The 20,757-nt window shown below is 33.9% G+C and overlaps 1 protein-coding gene across 4 annotated transcripts; it reads left to right on the forward strand.

Annotated features, from left to right (window-relative positions):
- Positions 1 to 718: 718 nt before the first annotated feature.
- LOC113698587 (phosphatidylinositol 4-kinase beta 1-like) lies at positions 719 to 17,151 on the forward strand. Of its 4 annotated transcripts, XM_027218457.2 has the most exons (17): positions 721 to 893; positions 1,035 to 2,873; positions 4,368 to 4,559; positions 4,642 to 4,690; positions 6,244 to 6,376; positions 6,489 to 6,966; positions 8,217 to 8,297; positions 8,371 to 8,493; positions 10,537 to 10,606; positions 10,979 to 11,076; positions 11,169 to 11,273; positions 13,830 to 13,883; positions 14,586 to 14,729; positions 14,871 to 14,924; positions 15,027 to 15,101; positions 16,083 to 16,166; positions 16,248 to 17,151. In XM_027218457.2, exons 2-17 carry the CDS (start codon positions 1,257 to 1,259, stop codon positions 16,347 to 16,349), a joined length of 3,459 nt encoding a protein of 1,152 aa, XP_027074258.1. In that variant the 5' UTR covers positions 721 to 893; positions 1,035 to 1,256; the 3' UTR covers positions 16,350 to 17,151. The 4 variants fall into 4 exon arrangements, 2 of the variants coding, with proteins under 2 accessions (XP_027074259.1, XP_027074258.1); XM_027218458.2 differs by lacking the exon at positions 14,871 to 14,924 and having other exon boundaries at positions 719 to 893; positions 15,042 to 15,101; XR_003450240.2 differs by lacking the exons at positions 16,083 to 16,166; positions 16,248 to 17,151 and having other exon boundaries at positions 730 to 893; positions 14,853 to 14,924; positions 15,027 to 15,078.
- The last annotated feature ends 3,606 nt before the right edge of the window (positions 17,152 to 20,757 follow it).

Consider the following 20,757-nt stretch of genomic DNA (forward strand, 5'->3'; position numbering starts at 1 on the left):
AGTCCATACAAAACTTTTTCATCAATTCTAAACACATAAAATAATTTTTTTTACTAGAAATTTTGCATTAGCATAGGATAGGCTCTTTTGAAGCTATAGGGCAAAAACCACCTCACGTTATGGAATTTTTTAAAATTTTAACTTTTTATTTTCGGATTTACCATCTAAAATCACGAAACTTTAATTCGACCTTTATAGTCTAAAAATTGCATTAAATCTTCCATCATGGTGTACATTACATCCCATTACCTATGAAATTTTAATCGACAAATCACTTAAATTGTTAAATAATTTTTTTTTTTGCTTGAATTCTAGTCTCAAATTTTGATTACAATGTCTGATAATCCATTTGTAATAATCATCAATGTTCCTAATCACACATTCATCTAGAGCAAACTTTTAAGAGTACAACTATCATTTTAGTTTCATAAAACATTTAAAATTATCTAAGAATCCAAATATTTAATAATCTAATTTATATACAAATAGAGATGTCCAAATTTCAGTAGTTATTTTAAATATTCATGGCAAGCTAAAGAAAAATTTGAATTCACCGTGACTAAAGAACAAAAAAAATTTGAATTTTGAATATTTTCTAACGACCTTATTTACTTACTGCTAACAATAGAAAACATAAAAAAAGGAAAAAAAGAAATTAAAATGATTAAAAAAAAAAAGAAATAGTAGTAAAATAGTCTTACATCACCACCAACCGATCACGCGCACGTTAGCCCCCACCATAGTATTCCCCATTTCCACTTCAAAATTTCAATATTTTTTCTTGACCAAAACGCTGCCGATCACCACCAGCTCAACTCCCCGGTTTCTTCATCTTCTCGCTGCCGACGGGATCAATTCAACTCGCGGAGACCTTGTAAACGACGTCGTCTGCGGTAACTTCCTCATTTCTCTCTCTCTTCTTTCCACTTCCTGTTCCGATCTCTCTCATTTCAAAATTTAGCAAAAAATGGGGTAAATTCAGAATTCGCAAAAAATTCAACTTTTTATTCATCTTCTTTTTTTTTTCCTCTCAGAATCATCTTGACATCATCGGGAGCTGAATTGAATTGAAAATCTACTGAATTCAGAACCTTAGTGTGTTCAATTTAGTGCAATTGAACTAGCTAGGGTTTTCAAAATTTTTCTGTGAATATATAGGTGTAGGTAGATAGATATACGAATACATTTGAGTTTATATAGATGGAGGAGAGGATAGTGTTGTGAGATTTAGGGTTTGGGTTTTATGAAGATGTAAAATGGCGAAGCTGTTAGGATTAGCGAGAGGATTAATAGGGGAACCAGCCGAGTCACCTCGGGAGATTACTCGAACCATTCTGACCAGTGAGAACATCGGTGAGAGTGGGTGGCTTATCCGATTCTTTGACTCGGCGTTTTTCTGTGAGTGGATTGCTGTCAGCTACCTGTACAAGCATGATCATGCAGGTGTTAGGGATTACTTGTGTAATAGAATGTATACTTTGCCACTTCCGGGTATCGAGAGTTACTTGTTCCAGATATGTTATATGCTCATTTACAAGCCAAGCCCCTCCTTGGATAAGTTTGTGATTGATATTTGCTCTAAATCACTCCAAATTGCTCTTAAAGTGCATTGGTTTTTGATGTCGGAGCTTGAGGACAACGATGATAATGATGGGATTAGTAGGATTCAGGAGAAGTGTCAGATTGCTGCCACTTTGATGGGTGAGTGGCCGCCCTTGATTAGGCCACAAAATGCTGCTTCGTCAAGCCCAATGGGGAAGAATCAAATGCTGAATAGGTTACTTTCTTCAAAACAGAAGCTGCTGTCTCTGACATCATCACCTCCCTCAACACAGCGGTCTATGTCACTTTCGCCTACTTCTGGTAATAATTTACAGCAGGATGATGGTGGTGGAAGTAATCAAAACCTTAATAGCAAGGTGTCATCGCCAGAAGAGAATAAGATCTTTAAGAAGTTTATTCCAGGACCAAAAATGCGGGATGCTCTACTATTCAGGAAGTCAGTGGACAAGGATGAGGAAGAGTCAGAGAAAGATGGGTTTTTTAAGAGGTTATTGAGGGATAGTAGGGATGAAGATGTCAGGAAAGTAGCGGGCAAAGATGAAGTGGAGCCTGAGAAGGAAGGGTTTTTTAAAAGGTTGCGTAGAGATAGTAGTAGAGATGATGATTCTAGGAAATCACTTGATAATGATGAGGAACCAGCGAAAAAAGAGGAGGGTTTTTTCAAGAGGTTGCTCGGAGATAATAGGGATGAAGATTCTAGGAAATCTATGGATAAGTCTGACGATGAGTCAGAGAAGGATGGGTTCTTCAGGAGGTTTTTAAAAGACAGTAAGGATGAAGAAGAGGAGCTTACATCAAGCTCAGATGGGTTCTTTAAGCGGATATTTCGTGACAGTAAAAACGATGCCGAGGAAAAAGCAGGGTCAAAATCTGGGGATGATGATGGTAAAGAAGGATTTTTCCGGAAGCTTTTCAAGGAGAAATTTGAGGAAAAGAAGGATGTTGGTGAAAGAAATGATGATGAAGAAAGAACGCGAAAAAATTCTGAAGATGATGAAAAAGAAGGTTTCTTCAAAAAATTCTTTAAAGAAAGATTTGAGGATAAGAAAGATATGAATGACAGGAGCCAGGAGGATGGGAAGGGGCAACCAAATGGTGAGGAAGATGAGCATTTGGATTTTTCATTGTTCCGCAGGATATTTCGGGTGCATCCTGAGGATCCTAAGTCTCCTGCAGTACAAGAAAACAGCAATGGCAGCAATTTCCTTGAAAGCAGTCCCGGAACAGAGAAATTTTTTCGAAAGCTGTTTAGGGATCGTGATCGCTCTGTCGAAGACTCAGAGCTTTTTGGTTCAAAAAAGAACAAGGAGGTTAGTCCACAACTTTTTTTTCTCCTTTTGACTGTTTCTTACTGCTTGTAATTGTAATTTAGTGTCTCCATTGGTGGTGTTATCATCTAGAAATATTGATTGTGACGTTACTTTTTTGGTTTTTAAACAATGTTTGTTTCAGAAAATTCTGTAATGATTCAGAGTTCAACATGAGATGGTGTTTTGGCCTTTCTTTATGGTATTGTTGAGAGTCAGTCAAAGTCATCAGATGTTCAAGTTTTAATATGTTTCTATATGCTTAATTGTGTAATCATCATTTTGAACTTCTGTAACAGATTTTCTGAACTCCTTTGCATAATCCTTTCAAATAAAGGGGATCCTGTAGGAACTGAAAGTGAAAAATCTGGCTTTATGGTTTTCTTTGGTGATTGAGATTTGTACCCTTTTGAAAGGCAGAACCTTTTGTTAGGTGGCTAATGCTTCAATAATGGTAAAGAACAGATTCTATCATCAGAAATCCTCAATCCAGTTCTTAAAGCAGTATCGTAAGCAGAAGTTGGGACCTCCTCCTTCCCCTGGCTTCTGTTAGGGGGGATGGGGGTTCAGCTTCATCAGACACACTGTTACTGTGGTTGTATGCCAAATATCTGTTTCTGATGCTAATACTTTAATTATTTATGGATATTCTTTATCACCATTTATCCCTTATATGTAATATAAACATTCTCTAACACAACGAAGCTTATAATACTTCACGGGTGGTCTTTTGCACACAAGTATATTACAGATAGAGACAATAAAAACCTTGGTCATGCTTACATGTCTAGTCTGTCATGCATCTGTGGAGTAAAGATGGATCTTTACTTTGGACCATTTAGTGCTTTTTGACTTTTTGAGTTGTCTTTTAAGGGAAAATTGGTTGTATGCTTTTGGTGGCTGTGGCGATGTATAGTATCTTTCCTCGGAAAATTTATTAATATCTTTGTGGTTAATGGTATCCATTGAAGTGCTGGGGTTGGTTTTGGTCCCTTGTTACACTCTCTCATTTGTTCAATGAGGGAGACTTGTAGGAATTGGGTGACAAATCACGACAGTTTCATGGTTAACTGACTTCATTGAAATGCAAGGATTCCCTTGGCAGTAGACAATTCATTGTCCAATGCATGAGCTGTGAATGTATGACCATTATGGTTAAAGGCTGATATATAGAAACCATATAAGTGGCTTGTGATGATTGTATATCATTAGTATGTCCCTGCTCGTCACAAGTGCTTTGCCTTGTCAGGGGGAGGCACATGTACTGCACCTAGCTTCACCTCAGCACATAGGCATGCCTCTAGGTGCCTTTAGACAATATGCTTCTACTCTTTGGAGAAATCTTTTGTACATTTGGCCTTGTTCTTGCAACTTGTAGAAAGTATGAATGCATGTTTGATTAGGAATAGATTTTGGCATTTGCCTCGTTCTATTTCCCCATCTCTTTATTTTTTTATTTTTTTTTTATGTGGTTCCTAATGCTGTTTCACTTTGCAGAAATGTCCTGCCTCACCAAAGCAGGAGAATGAGAAATTAATTGCTAAACCGCCACTTCCAAATAATGCTGCATCACATTTTCGGAAAGGGGGGTATCATGCATCACTTGATTTTGTGCAATCATTATGTGAGACTTCTTTTGCCTTAGTAGATGTATTTCCAATTGAAGATCGTAAAAGTGCTCTTTGCGAGGTTTGTTATCCTTGTGGTTTGCCCAGATTAATTTGTCCAGAAATATATCATAGTTACTGAAATTGTGCTTCTCTGTTTCTAGTCACTTGTGGAGATTAATGCACATATAGCTGCTGCCCAGAGTAGTGGAGGTATGTAAAGTAGTTTGGGTAGTTTACTCATTTCTTTTTCTTCTTTTGAGATGCTTCGTAATCATTTCAACTGTGGGTGTCTATTGTAATGGTTTATAAATAACCTAAGGACAAGGCCACTGATGCTCTTTTTTTTCTTCAAAATTCTCTGTGTTTCTCCATCTTCTCATGGTATTGCATTGCAAAAAAGTGATTATTTAAATTAGAATTTGATGTCTCAACAGATACTTGTTTGTTTTCTTTCCTAGCCAAAATCTGCTTAAGTATCATGCGATTGCTGAATCTTTTGCAGAGTCTCTATGATGGCGAGAGCACAATAAATGTTTCTATTAGTTTATGGTTTCAAAAGAATTTCTCTTGCTATTTGGGTTGGAGTGATTATGATTGGGCTTGCTGTCAATTGCTTGCGATTCTGAAAAGCAGAATCGGGATTCAAAAGCAGCTGTTTGGATGCTGCTGATTTTCAGCCTTTTTTTTTTGCTTCCAAAAAAGCTAGAAGCAGGTCTTAAAAAGTAATCAAGAACAGAAAAAAGTAGCATTTTTTAAAATCAGAAGCCGAAAGCTGTGCCTCCAAGAAAAGCTAAAAGCAGGTTTTTAAAAGAATTTGAGAACAGAAAAAGTAGTATTTTTTAGAATCAAAAGCTAAAATTAGGTGTTCAAAGTCATTTGGGAACAGGTCAATTGTACAATTCGGAGAGGACATTGATTAAACATAATAGGGCTTATTGTTTTATTCTTTTCAGTATGCTCTCTACAGCCAGATTTATTTGGAAATTTTTCTTTCACATTAATAGAGGTTCTTAGTGAATATTTAGAATAAAAGCAAATGGCATCTTGGAACAAGTTAAAAGCTTGTGAATTTGCTGATATAGGGCGATATGATAGAATATAGATAATTTATAATTGTTGCACACTTTTAAAGTTGTGGTCTGTTTTTTTGTTTACAGTCTCCTGTTTGATGTAAAGGATAAAAATTCGCAGGGTGTCATTTGATATGGTTGTGTACTGCTTTCTACTGTACTTTAGTTATGCGAGTATAATTTGCTTGGGAGACCCTTCTAGGTGGATTTTTTTTTTTCTCTTCTCTCTATCTTGAGACGTCCATTTATTTTGCTCCTCTGATCTGTATTTATTGTATTATATTCATCTCACTTGGTGAGTTCTCTGCTTAAAATATCAATTTATTAGTAGTGCACCTCCCATTACAATTGATCAGTAGATTACTACTTGAGATGCAATTCTTCCTAGAGCCTGTTGTTACTTGCATATGTTGTGTATGTGGTTTTGTTTTTAGAGGTTGTTACAGCTTTTATTTCCTTTAAAAGAAGTTCTAGACTATGACTTCTTAATGCTTGGAATTGTTTCCTCCAATTTAATTTTGTTATTCCTCTTGGTTCCTCTTGGCTGTGCCCAAGGGGAGATACGGGAGATTTTTTCCTGAGAAAGATAGGTCATTTTATTTGTTAGAATTTTTTTTTTTGGAAAGGAGAAATTTTTTTGCTTCTTGAGGCATGTTTAATACTTTGACATTAGTGATTTTGCTTGTATCATAGGTATTTGTTTCCCAACGGGAAAGGGAACATATCGTGTAGTTCATATACCTGTAGATGAAGCTGTTCTTTTAAATTCTAGGGAAAAGGCTCCATATTTGATCTGCGTTGAAGTTCTGAAAAGTGAAACTGCAAGGTAATTCATAGAACTGCATTAGCCTTAGAAGCTAGTTCCACTTCTTCCACTAAATATGATATCAAATGATGTGAACTAATATTTCTATTATATTGAATTTTTTTTCTAATAGCAACTCAAAGGATGTTTCAAACAGTCAAAAGCTTTCTAAAGGAGGTATACCTTTGGCCAATGGAGATGCATTATTGCCAAAGCCACCACCTTGGGCATATCCTTTATGGACTGGGCCTGATATGTACCATAGTGGTTATGATCGAATGTCTAAGTCTACTTCTCAGGCAATAGATGAGGCAATGACTCAGTTATGGGAGGCCAAAGTAAAATTTGTTCATGTGAATCTTTCTGTGGAGAGTCAATCAAACTCAGAAATTCACTTTTGCCGCCCTGAAATTACTCCTTCAAGTGGTGGCCAAAACAAAGAATTTGCAACTCATGCTTCGCTGCTGAGGGAGGGTTTGGATTTGGAGTGGGTGAAGGTTTCGTTGACAGCAGATCCTGGGGTTAGCATGGATGATATAGTTGACCAAGAGCCACCTAGGAGGAGAGAACACCGTCGTGTTCCAAGTACAGTAGCTATAGAAGAAGTGAAGGTACCGTTTGTTCTGGCTGTCTGCTTTTCTGTTTTTAAAAATTTAAATTTGGTGTTTGATTATGGCAAGAGAGTTTACTTCTAATTTTATATTCTTTTGTTTCTTTCAATTTCTGTCATTTCTGTACAAATGGGTAGTTCTCTCTAAAGTTCATAGCAATTGTAAGATTCTACTGGTGTCAGTTCTCTATGAAGTTTGTGGCATTATTGCTCTCTTTTTTCATATTTATATTTTTTATTTTCATAAAAATAGCTGTATTCTTGCTTTCTCAACATGCTTTATTGACATGTTCTGCTCTCACTGAAATTGATCATTATGTGCACATTTGGGTCAATTTTTTAGTAAACTTTGGGACTTGCAGAGTGGTGAAGAATACCTTGGAACTCCTATGGTTTTAGAATGATTTTAAGAGCCTATTTAATAATACAAGTTTGATTTTGTTTTGAATGTGCAAGTTATGGCATAGTTGGCTGCTTTTTCATTTAACTTATACTGTCTGGATACAAAGTTTGGATCCCAGAGAGGGCATTGTTGGAACTGTGATCTGTTATTTTGTCATTCCTTTTCCTGGTGGATATCTTTTTTGGTGATGCCAATGAAAAAATGTCTGAACAGTTCTTACGAGTATGATTATATTTTTTTGCATCATCATGTCAGTTGGAGTCATGTATTTATCTTATGTTATATGGGTCTTGTGCCGTTCTGATAGTATCATCCTACATTGGTGATGAGTTGGTTTTTTTCTGGTGAACTGAAGTTTTGTTATTGGTCAAAGTTTTCAAACACTTTGATCAAGTCAGTTAATTGAGTTGACTGAAAGATTTCAGAATTTTTTTTTGGTTTTTTAAGTTCTAGTATTTAATTTTAATTATATAGGAGGGAAATGAAATGAAAATTGTAAAGCATATGAAGCATATTATAATGACATTTGTTCTAGTGTGGTTGGCTTTTAGGTTAATGGTGTGACATGCTTGAAGATATATGTGATTTAAAGCATATGCATTTGAGTGGTGTTTACTCAGGGTAATTCAGAATTTTTGTTCTATTGTGGTAAATAGTTCAAGTAATGTTCTTTGATGACTTATTTCTTTTGGATTCCCTTTTTTGGCTTCTTCTACAAAGGCCTTTAGTGATCAGAAACAGACATGCTTTGCTTGATTGGGGACCTGTTACCTTGCATATTTATTTTCATCTGTATGATTTTGTCTGACTTGGGATTTCATTGTGTTCATAAATGTACCTTTTCACAGGCAGCTGCATTGAAAGGAGAAGCACCTCCTGGACTCCCTCTTAAAGGAGCTGGTCAGGATTCATCAGATGCAAAATCAAAGGTAGTCTAGCTGAATGTACTAGTATTGTTAGTGTCCCCTAACATTCACTTATTTTTATCCGGTTACAAAACAGACTGCAAATGGAGGTATTCCAAAGGAAACTGATGCATTGTCAGGTGAACTTTGGGAGGTAAAAAAAGAGAGAATACGCAAAGCCTCAGATTATGGAAAATTACCTGGTTGGGATTTGCGTTCGGTAAGTTTTCTGGATTTCTTACGATCTTTTTTTCCCTCTCCTCCGTTTTATTAAATAACTGGTTGTTGCTGACTAAAAATTCCCTCCTTTGCTGTTTCTAGATTTTAACTTCCACATTTTAATTATGAATTCCTTACCTGTAAAGTATTTTTGGGTTGTATAGTTCTATTGATTGGCTGCTTTGAGAAGTCTAATAACGTAAAAAGTCTAATAACTTAAAGAGTCTTGTTAGCTTAGAGTCACATTAGTGTTGACCTCAATTTACTGGCTTCTCCGCAGCAGAAGGATTCAATGATTTAGAATAGTGGGGGGTGCAGTTTTCTCTGATTCACAGAAACCTTGAAACATGGATTGTTTTCGTGCTATCAAAGAATTAAAGGTTTATGTGCCGACAGATGTTCTGCTGTTGACTGATGTTTGGCCATTTATGAAAGGAATTGTGGATTAAATACTGTGTGAAATGTTTGTAATGGAACTGTTAGTTCAGAATGTATTGGGGGTACAGACATCAGATGCATGATGGCTGGCATAAGGGGCTAGTTCATGAATGTGTTAATGCAAAAAACTTGAAGAGTGGATGATGGGTTAACAATGTTCATATGATCTAGCTTAGGAAAAACGTTGATGACATGTGCATAAGAAACTTGGGAAGGGAAGCTTTCAAATGAGGCTTCTCCAACCATGATGTACTGGAGCAGTTGGCCAGTTAGCATGCGTGAACTCGTATCTATTTGTGTAAATATGGTTTTGCATATTGGATGACTTACATCTGAGGTCACTGTTGAGCTTGCTTTGGCCTGACCATGGTGTGTGGTTGGGAGCAAGAAGCCATCAGTGAATGATACATTATCTGGCTTATTGTAGGATGTAGAACTTGGAATTTGACTGGGTTTTTGGAGTATCGTTCTCAATAGTTTGAAATCAGACTCGTCATTTTAAAAGCTTTAGATCACTGATTATAGCCTAATATTTTCTTTCCTTTTTTTCTGGGTTGGTTTGTGGTGCTTTCAATTGCCTTGTAGCTTCAGCTTTGAGAGCTGATTATATGAAGCAGACTTTGAGGTGCTTTGAAGATAGCTTTTTAACTTTCCAGAGCATATGAAACAGAAACATGCTTTTGTTCTTTTCTGCTGATTCTCAATAATCTGCTTTAAAAAGGAAGAAGCTCTTGGATACAAGCCCATAATCATTTGTGATGATCCCGCACAATAGGGGTTTTTTGTTTTACGCTCCTGCACATGCATGCTTCTGAGATTTCTTAATGCCTTGAATGTATCAGAACATGTTAAAATGAACACAAATTTGGTACCATTTTTATTTGCAACTTCACTTTAACCATGTTTCACTGGAGGGCAAGACATGAAACTGTGGATCATTGGTTGTTATCCTACTATATATAAAACCAGAGGGAGGGATTGGTGTAAACAATATGTATCACTTAATGTATTGCCAAATATACCCTTATTTCTTTAGACAGCTACATCACTTTAACTACCTACTTTCCTAAAACTACTTCACATCCTTACAATTGTTGAAATTAAGTGCCATTTCTCCATAACAAACTATCACTTTCCTATAATACTAAAACACTTCTTTGGCACAGTTGAACCTTTTAAACTACTACTTTCTAACAAAAATAATTCTAATAATTTTAATATCTTTTTATTAGGTGCACGCACATTGGGTGTGCCTTCAAGCACTAGTCTTTACTATGTCTTTTGGGTTTTATTCTTCAAAACCATTCTGGACAAGTGCATTAATTGTGAGTAGTAGTATTATTTTCAAGTTCTTGCTGCAAAATTACATGCCAGCGTGTGGCATGTTTCTGGGAATATACTGGCATTTTTATTCTTATAAACTTCAAATTTCTTTTATTCTGTTCCTTCTTCTCTTTTATGTGTTTATTCACGTGAGTTGTTTGCCTTCCTGGGTCATTTGGCTTCTTAGAAGCTTGGTCTGTCTTCATATGCTACTTAGTGTCTTGGATTGCACCACCATCATTTGTTTGATCTGGCTTCTAAAAAATTTTCTACTTTGGGGCAGATAGTAGTAAAGAGCGGTGATGATTGTAGACAAGAGCATCTGGCTGTACAGCTTATCTCCCACTTTCATGGTGAGTACTTGTTTGCTCTTAGATTTTTTCTTTTCCATTTTCTTGGCTACTTTTGATTTTCTTGTTTATTTATATCTGATATTCCAATTCACATATTTGTTCTCACTTCAACACTGTGCACTTGTATATCATTGAGTGAAAGTTTATTCATCGGGCATCAAAGGAAGGTGAAAATCTAGTAATACAAAACCAACTTTGTTCTGGTTTATATTTTGTTCTTCTTGGGGCGCTCTTTTCCTAATTTAACAAGTTATGGATCTTTTTATCCTGGGCTGTGGTGGTGGGGTTTGCCTACATATGTTCAGTTCAAATTTTGGCTCATCACATACTTCAGATGTGGTTATGATCTTTTCCTTGACCTCAAAATGGCAGATATATTCCAGGAAGCTGGCCTTCCTCTCTGGTTGCGTCCGTATGAAGTTTTGGTTACGTCCTCTTATTCAGCACTAATCGAAACTTTAACCGACACAGTATGTTTGTGATTTTAGTTGCTCATTCTCCTATAACATAATCTTGGTTATTTAATGTGCTCAATCTTGTTGTTTGATTGTTATTTCTGCAGGCTTCAATTCACTCAATTAAAAGTAGGTATTCCAATATTAGCAGTTTGCGGGATTTTTTTGTTGCCAAGTATCAAGAAAATTCTCCAAGTTTTAAGCTTGCACAGGTGATTTACTCTTAAAGACAAGGAATTTCTGTATGATTGTGGTTTGTTTGTGTTTCATACTCTTGCTTTTTCTGTGATCTCTCTGTTTTCCTTTACTTGTACCATTTTTCTGATCTTTCGTCATGCTTTTGGGTCGTATTTGTCCTTAGATTTTCCTTGCTTATGGCGGCAGTATTTGAAACAGTTTGTTAATTTTGAAGTTGTTCCTACTTCTATTAGAGTTGTTTAGGGACTGTAGTGCACTTTTGCTTTGTAGTTGCAATATGTTGTCATTAAATGGTTGGGCCAGGCATTGTATTTTTCACTGCATTTGGTATCTGAAAGCAGTTGAAAATCTTTGTCATTTTCTTTGAGTAATATCTTCAGGCTTAGAAAAATAAAAGATGGGAGTTACTGAACTGTAGCAACTTGATGATATTGGCTGTCTATAGTTCTACGTGAAAAATCCAAAAATGCAACTAAACCAAAGCTAAAGGCTCTTCATGATTTTGGCTTTTGTTTTGACAAACTTGACTATGTTGGCTGTCTAAATTTTTACATGAATAATTGAAAAATGCAACTAAACTAAAGCCAGAGGCATGTTGTGGTTTTGGTTTTTCTTTGGAAAAATTTTAAAAAATAAGACCAATTATGCATATGATTATTATTTTTAGTTTTCATACCATATAAGTAACAGGTGTAATAGAAATATTCAAGGAGGGACTAACTTCTGTCATGACCATCCTGAATTCAGGCTTTTCAGGCATCCATAACCTATTGCTAGATAACCATCTTAATTATTTCATACTAATAATGGTAAAAAAGTATACTATATGGTGAAGATGTCTAATACCTAGCTTGAAATGCTTAAACTTATTTATATGGCAATATGTGGTTGGGTTCCTGAAACGCCTCAAATCTAAATGGTCTTGATAAACTTTGAAATGAAGTTAAAACAAAATCAATTAGCCTTATTATGCATGTGAATGTTGAATGGTTATTATTTTATTGGATATGCTTATTCAAAGTCTGCACTTGATTTTGGATTGCTTTACTTGAGAGTTGAGAGGCTATTAATGAGATTTTTAACTTGTTGAACAAAATGAGTTTTACATAAAGGCACACAATCAAGTGACTACCCAACTAACAAGAAAGAAAACAAACCAAAATTGGAAAGCGTAAATGAACCAACCCAGAAGGCTGGAATAAGTTCGTTGGTAGGAAAATAAATCCTGATCTCTCAACTAATTAAACTTTATCTTTTGTTAATTAACACAACCAAATTATATAAATAAAAATGGAACTAAAAGGAAGACAGCATCAAATTTTTTGTTTGTGTTTCAACTTTTATTGAGAAAAATTTTAAGAAGTGGTTCAATAGAAAGTGAACTTGGCAACCTGATCCATTAATTGTTTTGCAGTGTAAATTGGATTGGATGTGACACCAAGGATGTGTAATTTCACTAATTGATCCTTATTTCCTTTTACCATTGACATTTGTATTACCTAATTACATAGAGAAGTAATGGGGTTGAGGCTTGGTTGGATTCTGGGGTAGGGTTGTGGACTTTGTGGCCCTTCTGAAAGCCAGGTGACTGGGTAATCAGATACTAAGTTTTCTCTTATATGCCTTGGCTAAGCACACTTTATGGTTATCTGCAATCATGTACTGTCCAATAATTTCAATTAAGAGGTCCATCCATCACAATGATTGGGAAAATAATTGTCTTGCATATCAGACATAATGTGTGAAAATTAAAAACACGAGACCAATCTTTGGGAAGAAAAATAATTATGCAAAAAATCCAGAATGGAACAAGTAAATTGGGATATCTAGTTACGTCTTTCTACTCACTCATATGCTTTTCCATTTATAAGACCTGACTTTTATTCTGTCAAAAATGTTTAGATGGCGTATTTGGATTGGCATTTTTTCCATGAATACCTAGAGCTTTTTTGGGGAGAGTAAAAGAGACTGTTAAAGTATTGAATCCTTTGTTTTAAATGACAGATGATTGATGTGGGTTCTTAGAAGAAAATTTGTGGGGAAAGTTGCATGGGAACGTTAGACGATGAACCTAATTTGATGTTGGATTAGATCCTTCTGTGTCTCATAAGAATAAAGTTTATGATATTGTCTTTGATGTGTCTTCAAATCATTGGCATGCATAGCATTTCTCTCTTAATAGTTGTTAATACTAGCAAGAGAGAGACTGTTGGAGGGAGCTCTTTCATTTTGTTCAAGATCTACCATGAGTGCAAAAAGAATGATAAGAAAGTGCATTGGGTGTGAGGCTGGGGTCCCAGTTATTGACAGGCTTGATTCAGGCTGCAGTGTGGAATAATATTACTGGGTTAATATACTCAGCTTCAGGTTGGTAGGATAAGGTCTTACGGGGTTTTTTTAACCTTTAGCCCACACCTTTTGTAAATTTTGCGAACTGTGAAGTCAGCAACTTTTGCTCCTAATGTCATTTGCTATCCTTTTGTTGAATGCTTGCGTGTTGTTGGATTAAAATTGAGCCAAACATTTTATTAGACTAAATTTTGTAATTGGTTTGTGCATTTGAATCGCAGAGAAATTTTGTTGAAAGCATGGCGGGATACTCCCTTGTTTGCTACCTTTTACAGGTACATCCCCTCCCCTCTTTGTATGTGTGTGTATGTTATGTGTTTTTTCTTGAATGTGCCTAGAAAATTAAGAAGTATGTTAAAAGATTGGCTGCTTGATATTGAGGTTCCTACATTCTCTCAGCTGTATTGTTTTTCTTGGTTCTTCTCTTATTCCAAGAATTAATAAGTTAGTGATCTTAGCTTAGGATATTTTGATATATGTGTCAAATTCTCTCAGAATGAGGCACACAAAATATTGTTTGCTGTCAGGGGTGGTTGTTTGGATTTGATTTTGATCCAAATCGTATTTTATTTATGCATTTTGTGAAAGTGTACGAGCAATACTATGTTGATTGTCATCTAGCCATTCATTAGGAAATTGCTTTCATCCTTCAAGCATAGAGACCTGCATTTTTTGTGATGGATACTGCCTTTCTGTTAAATTGTAATTTAAGGACAAAAAAATGTAGGATTTCATGGAGACCTAGATGGCGCAGGTGAGGTTGTTTATGTGTAGACTGCAAAACGACTGAAACTTTGGGGTTTCAGGCAGTGATAAAGTAGACAGAATATGATGGGAAGAGCTGGAAATAAGAATGACCTGAGGGTGAAATTACTCACTTATTTCATCAAAGTTCTTTACGCCCTCTGCCACAATCATTTTTCCTCTTTGACAGATGTGAGTGTATCAGACATCTTACATTAGCATTCAACATGCAGATAAAGGATCGGCATAATGGGAACCTCTTGTTGGATGAAGAAGGTCATATCATACATATTGATTTTGGCTTCATGCTCTCTAATTCACCTGGTGGTGTTAATTTTGAAAGTGCACCATTCAAATTAACTCGTGAACTTCTTGAGGTAAGTATCTTAGACATATGTAACTGTATATTTTACTTGTTATCTGTTTGACCAAAAATTTCATATTTTAGATTTCTTGTTTCTATTAAAGTGTTCTTTTTGGGTCCTGAATAAGTTCATTAGTTCATTGGCCTATGGTAGGTCATGGATTCTGATGCTGAGGGAGTTTCAAGTGAATTTTTTGATTATTTTAAGGTAGAATTTATTGCTGCACTGCTTTCTTCCTCTTTTGCATCCCTTGCAAGAACTCTAGGCATATATTTGGGGCTTGATTTGATTTTTGTCCTGTGTATTCAGGTCTTATGTATTCAGGGGTTCCTGACATGCCGTAAGCATGCAGAGCGGATAATTCTTCTTGTTGAGATGGTGCAGGTAAAATCTTTGATAAACTTTCTCCATTGTTGCTTGTTTTACTGCACTTTCTGGATGTAAAACTTTACCGGTTTGGTATACTGGTATGAGTAAAGTTTTTTTTTTTTTCCTAGTGTTAAAGAGCTGTTATGTTGTGCAACATATCACATGTGGTTCTTTGTCTTTTCAGTGTGAAATTGACTTAGGAGATCTAGAGTATTTAGAATGATAAAGGGACCTGAGGCTGTTGATTCCTTGATATCCAAGTCTATGGAAGTGTTTGTTTTGTGTTTTTGTTAAAATAAAACATGGGCTTATGTGCTTAAAATCAAGGTTGATTGAATAATTCACTAGATCAATTACAGATTGGTAACTGTAGTTAGACAAAACAATAGGTGGTCCTTGAGTTGTAAGGTTCATTTCTTTCATTTATGATCATTTTCATCTAGATGTATCTGATATTGGAAAGAAAAAAACAAATGTTACTGTCCTTCTAAAAGTAATTTGTACATTCTATGATGATCATATTTGGGGGAAAAGTGTCAAGCATGGTCCCCACATTAGAAATGCTTAACATACTGAACTTCTAAAGTTTAGTTAGAACCTGTTATAGAATTAAACACTTAGACCTGATTATCTAATTTCAAGGATTTAAGTGCATTTGGGATTATGACTTGAATGCATCTTTGAAAAAGAATTCTGCTTGATAATGGAGTAGACAGAGATGTTCAATTATGAATTATATACTTTCTGTACTAGTCAGATTGAATCCATAACTTGCTGTAATACTAATCATTGCTAGAACCTTTAGGAAGACATTACACTTTCATCTTCGCTGATTTTATTCCTTGTTAATGTGAAGGATGCATGAAAAGTGAGAGTTTGTTTATTATAAGTTCTATAGCTTTGTTGTTAGTTGAGTAACAGACATACAAACCTTCAACCTCTATTAAATCAACTTACCCAGTTGATTTTATCTAATTGAAATACTCTCTGCATCAGGATTCCGGTTTCCCCTGTTTCAAGGGTGGTCCACGTGCAATTCAGAATTTGAGGAAACGCTTTCACCTTAGTTTGACTGAAGAGGTTTGATACTCTATGATGCTTTTGATATTTCTCTAAACTTCTTGCATTTCCTTTTTTATGATACAAGTTGTTGTCTAGCAGCAATGTGTGTCCTTGGTGCTTTCTCTAATTAGCAGCAGCTTGGATGCATGGCGGACACGTCAATATGATTATTACCAAAAGGTTTTGAATGGGATATTATGAGCTTGAGTTCTGTTAGAGATTGAATTCATGAAAATTGACTCAAAGTGAAAGCATATGAAAGCTTCCTTATATTGAGGGCGATGCAGGAGGACTGGTTCATTTGTTGGATTCATTTCAAACATCTTTCTGGGGTTCCATAAAGGGTCAGTGGTAAAATTTTGCATTATGTTGTATCAATATGAGGATATTGTAATTATGTACGGCATATGTTACTTTTGGATTTCAATCATGTAACACTGGAGGTGGTCGATTTTGTTTCCCTCCATTGCTTATTTTCATTGGTGAGAAGAAATCTGATGGCTGGTGGGAATGCCTCCTGACTGACGAAGATAGTTTATTCTTTGGACCCATCTTTGACAGCACATACTGTACAGAAAGGCTTGCCGATGGAAGAGGCTCAAGGGTCAGCTGTCAGGATCGTGATCTTGTAATCATTGGTTCATGACTGACTGCAGGTTCTGAAGCGACAAATGGCTGCGTTTGTACGTGTGCTTATATTCCTCAAATGAGACCATGTTGGTGTAAGAATGCATTCTGCTGCTTATTCTTGCCTCATCTATTTTCCATCCATCTTCAAGCTAGACTTTTCTGCTACCTCCAAGGAAAATGTTCAGAGCAATGATTTGTTGTCTTGTGTATAAGAATTTTGTCGATTACAGCATCTGTAGTGCCAATTTTTTTTTTTTTTTTTAGTGATTTTATATGATTGTTGAAATGTGGCTTAAGTTGAGGATGTATAAAATGCCAAACTCAGCTAATGTGCTACATTTGAAAATTTCCAAATTACAACTTTGAGTGCAAATGGAGTTTGAGAGTTATTAAAACGCTTTTATTGCCTAAGCTGTTTATTGCAGTTGGAGATATATGTGCCAAGAGAAGAGGGGAAAAAGGATTAATTCAACAAACTTCAATAGCAGGATGGTACTTTCATAATAAAAATAGCAACTTGTGAATCTCAAATTTGTCTTTTATTATTATAATGGATTTTGACAGTATAGAAGTTGAGGATATGCTATGCAGAATCTCCACTAAGATCTTAAAAAAAAAAAAATTTTCAATTGAACAAAACTCATAGCCTTGGGGGACTAGAAGGAATATTTATTTATGAGATTGCTGGAAAATTACCACAAAAGTTAGACAAAGGACAAAACAAGGAAAAAAAAAATAAAGGTTTAATTTTCCATAATGTGAAGGAAAAATATGAAAGTTTAATTTATAGTGAGCTATATTGATGTTGAATATTGTGCCCTGTTTTGGTGGCTTTCTAAACTTTTTCTTATTATTAAAGTATACTAGAAGTATTATGATTGCTTTTGGTTTAGTTACAACTAATACTATACTGCTATTAATACATCAATGCACTTATAGTGCATTAATTCTCTATCCTTTTTAGGTATCATCATAATGGTGGTTCAAAAATCTTTATTCAAATTACAATAAATAGGGAGGTTGACTTTATAGATAGAATTTATCTTCACAACAAATTTTGAGGGAAATTTTATTTATACTCCATATTTTGTTAATTGTATTCCTGCAATAAATAAAAACTATATGATAAAAATAACGTGGAAGTGTGATTAGCAAAAATGAGGGTTCAAATAACATTTGCCAATTTTAATCGTTTTGATGCTCAAATTTTCTCCTATATTTCTATTCATTCATCATGTGTCAAAATAATTTGATACTATATGTGTTTGACTAAATTTCTAAGGGGCCCAAATCGTGTTTTGCATGGTTAATCATGAAACACCAAACTAAATTTTATATGTGTATGCATTTCATCTCCTCAAACTAAATTTTATAATTCCGCCACCAAATCTCACTTCAATAAATCTTCAAGCTAAAGCGTAAATCAATTATTATCTCAAGATGCCACCACCGCGAAGATATAGATCCCAAAATATATATGCCTATATGATACCAATATGTTAAATTGGTGGCATATTCATGCTAGGAGACATATAAAGCTAAGTATAAAAGATAGTAGCGTGACATGAATCGAGCACTCCAACGATAATGCTGACAAACATACGAAAAAGGCTTAATAGGCCATCACGGTGAACAGCATGAAGTCCTAAAGGCGCAAAAGAAAAGAAGACGCAAAAGGCTGCTGCCGAATACCTTTAAATTATCTCTATCAGCTTTCCTTTTTTTTTTTTTTATCACAGAGTGGGTGTCCAGGTCAATTCTTATAGGACCCGACTAATCCCATCCTGGTGGAGAGGCCTTATCTCCTGAACGCGTTAACAGCGGGACTCGAATTTTGATTGTCAGGAAGGTCGCCGTACCCTAATAAAAAGGAGGAGCGACCGTTCAAGCTACCCCAAAGAGCATCTCTATCAGCTTTCCATTGGTGCAAATTCGCAGGCATCAAGTGGTAAAAAGATGAGGGGCAGCAACACATTGCCCGTTCCAATGGATGTAGATTGTGGTGTATGTTCCCTTTTTCCTTTAAAGGATGATTCCAAAAGGGAAACTTTAAAGTTACAAAAGAAAATATTTTGCATAGCAAAGCTGCAAAAAAAAATCAAGACAGCCAATATATTAGTGCCAAAAATTTTGCAATCTTGTGTGACGCTTTTTATTGACATGACGTCCTCAATAGTAAATTTTCTCATTCCAATTGTTTGGAGGAAAAATACTCCACCAAGAAATATTCAATGAGGACATTTGAAAGAACTTTGGTTGCATGAGAACAATTCAGATAGTCGCAGACCATAGATGATTTTTTTTTTGACATGTAGTTTAGAATCATTTTGAATAAAAGGCACAGAAAACAATTTGGAGACATTTATTCTTACCAAACTTATATGAGCACCCTTTTTCTTTAATGGAAGATTTTGAACTCATAATTTCCTACTTACAATCGCTCCTCTTTTATCGGTCAATTCATACGACCACCTGTTTGTTATCATAGATACCATTATTAAAATATATCATGTAACCAGCATTACAATTTAAACACATCCTCACGTGCTAAACTGCTCCAGTTGATCTACAAAAGACTAAACTAAAACATAATTAACTAGAAATAGGATTACACTTTCAAATTCTAAGAGTCTCATGGTAGCTTGTTTTTGTTGGATAAATCAAATTTACAACTTGTATCTTTTAACGATTGTTTATTTTTTATTTTTTCAAATTAAAACATATAATTGTCATTGTAATCTTTTTGCATAGCACACGAATTACAGACACATTAATTATGAAAACAAATACAACATATATCGATTAACTGGGAAGCTCATTCAAAATCCATCCCTTTAATATGCAAAGTAACATGATAACCTTTTTTTTTTTTTGGGTCACAAATGATGAAACTGATGTGGTGTTTGGTAAAAGGGTTTCGGAATGGGGAATTGAAATAAACCCCATGATTCATGTTTGATTCACTACTATCGGAATTGAAATTTTGGAATGATAGTTAAAAATTTAGCATTCCACCATTCCTTAGTAAGTTGGTGAGTTTTGTCTAAAACCCAAGTGTGATTCCAAAATCTTATAATTACATAATATTTAGTATAATTAAAAAAAAATATTATTTATTAACTATATATTTATATTTATATTATAATACATACATATATAATATATTATAATTATAATATTTTATTATAATATTAGTATATTATATAAATATATATTATAATTATTTAGTTAAATATAATTATATTTATATAATATATATTATAAATTTATTAATATTATATAATAATATATTTATAATATATATGTATATTTATAAATGTATATTATATGCGCATATAATTATAATATATACATGTATATAATATTAAGAAATTATATAATTATATTTATATTTATTATTTTAAATATAATAATATATAATAATAACTATATTTAATATTAATATGCATTATATTTATATAAAATATTAGTACAATTAATATTTATATATTATATAATTATAATTATATATTTATATTATAACATTTGTATAATTATATATATAATATTTAATTTAATTAGTTACAAACTTATAATAATGATATTATTATATTATATAATTATATATTATAATTATTTAGATATAATTATATTTATATAATATATATTATAAATTTATTAATATTATATAATAATATATATGTATATTTACAAATGTATATGATATGTGCATATAATTATAATATATACATGTATATAATATTAATAAGTTATATAATTATAATTATAATTTTAAATATAATAATAACTATATTTAATATGTAATATATATTATATTTATATAAAATATTAGTATAATTAATATTTGTATATATTATATAATTATAATTATATATTTATATTATAACATTTGTATATTTATATTTAATTATATATATAATATTTAATTTAATTAGTTATAAGCTTATAATAATATTATTATTAGTTATATGTATTATAT

The sequence above is a fragment of the Coffea arabica genome, chromosome 7c (genome assembly GCF_036785885.1).
Source record: "Coffea arabica cultivar ET-39 chromosome 7c, Coffea Arabica ET-39 HiFi, whole genome shotgun sequence".
NCBI lineage: Eukaryota > Viridiplantae > Streptophyta > Magnoliopsida > Gentianales > Rubiaceae > Coffea > Coffea arabica.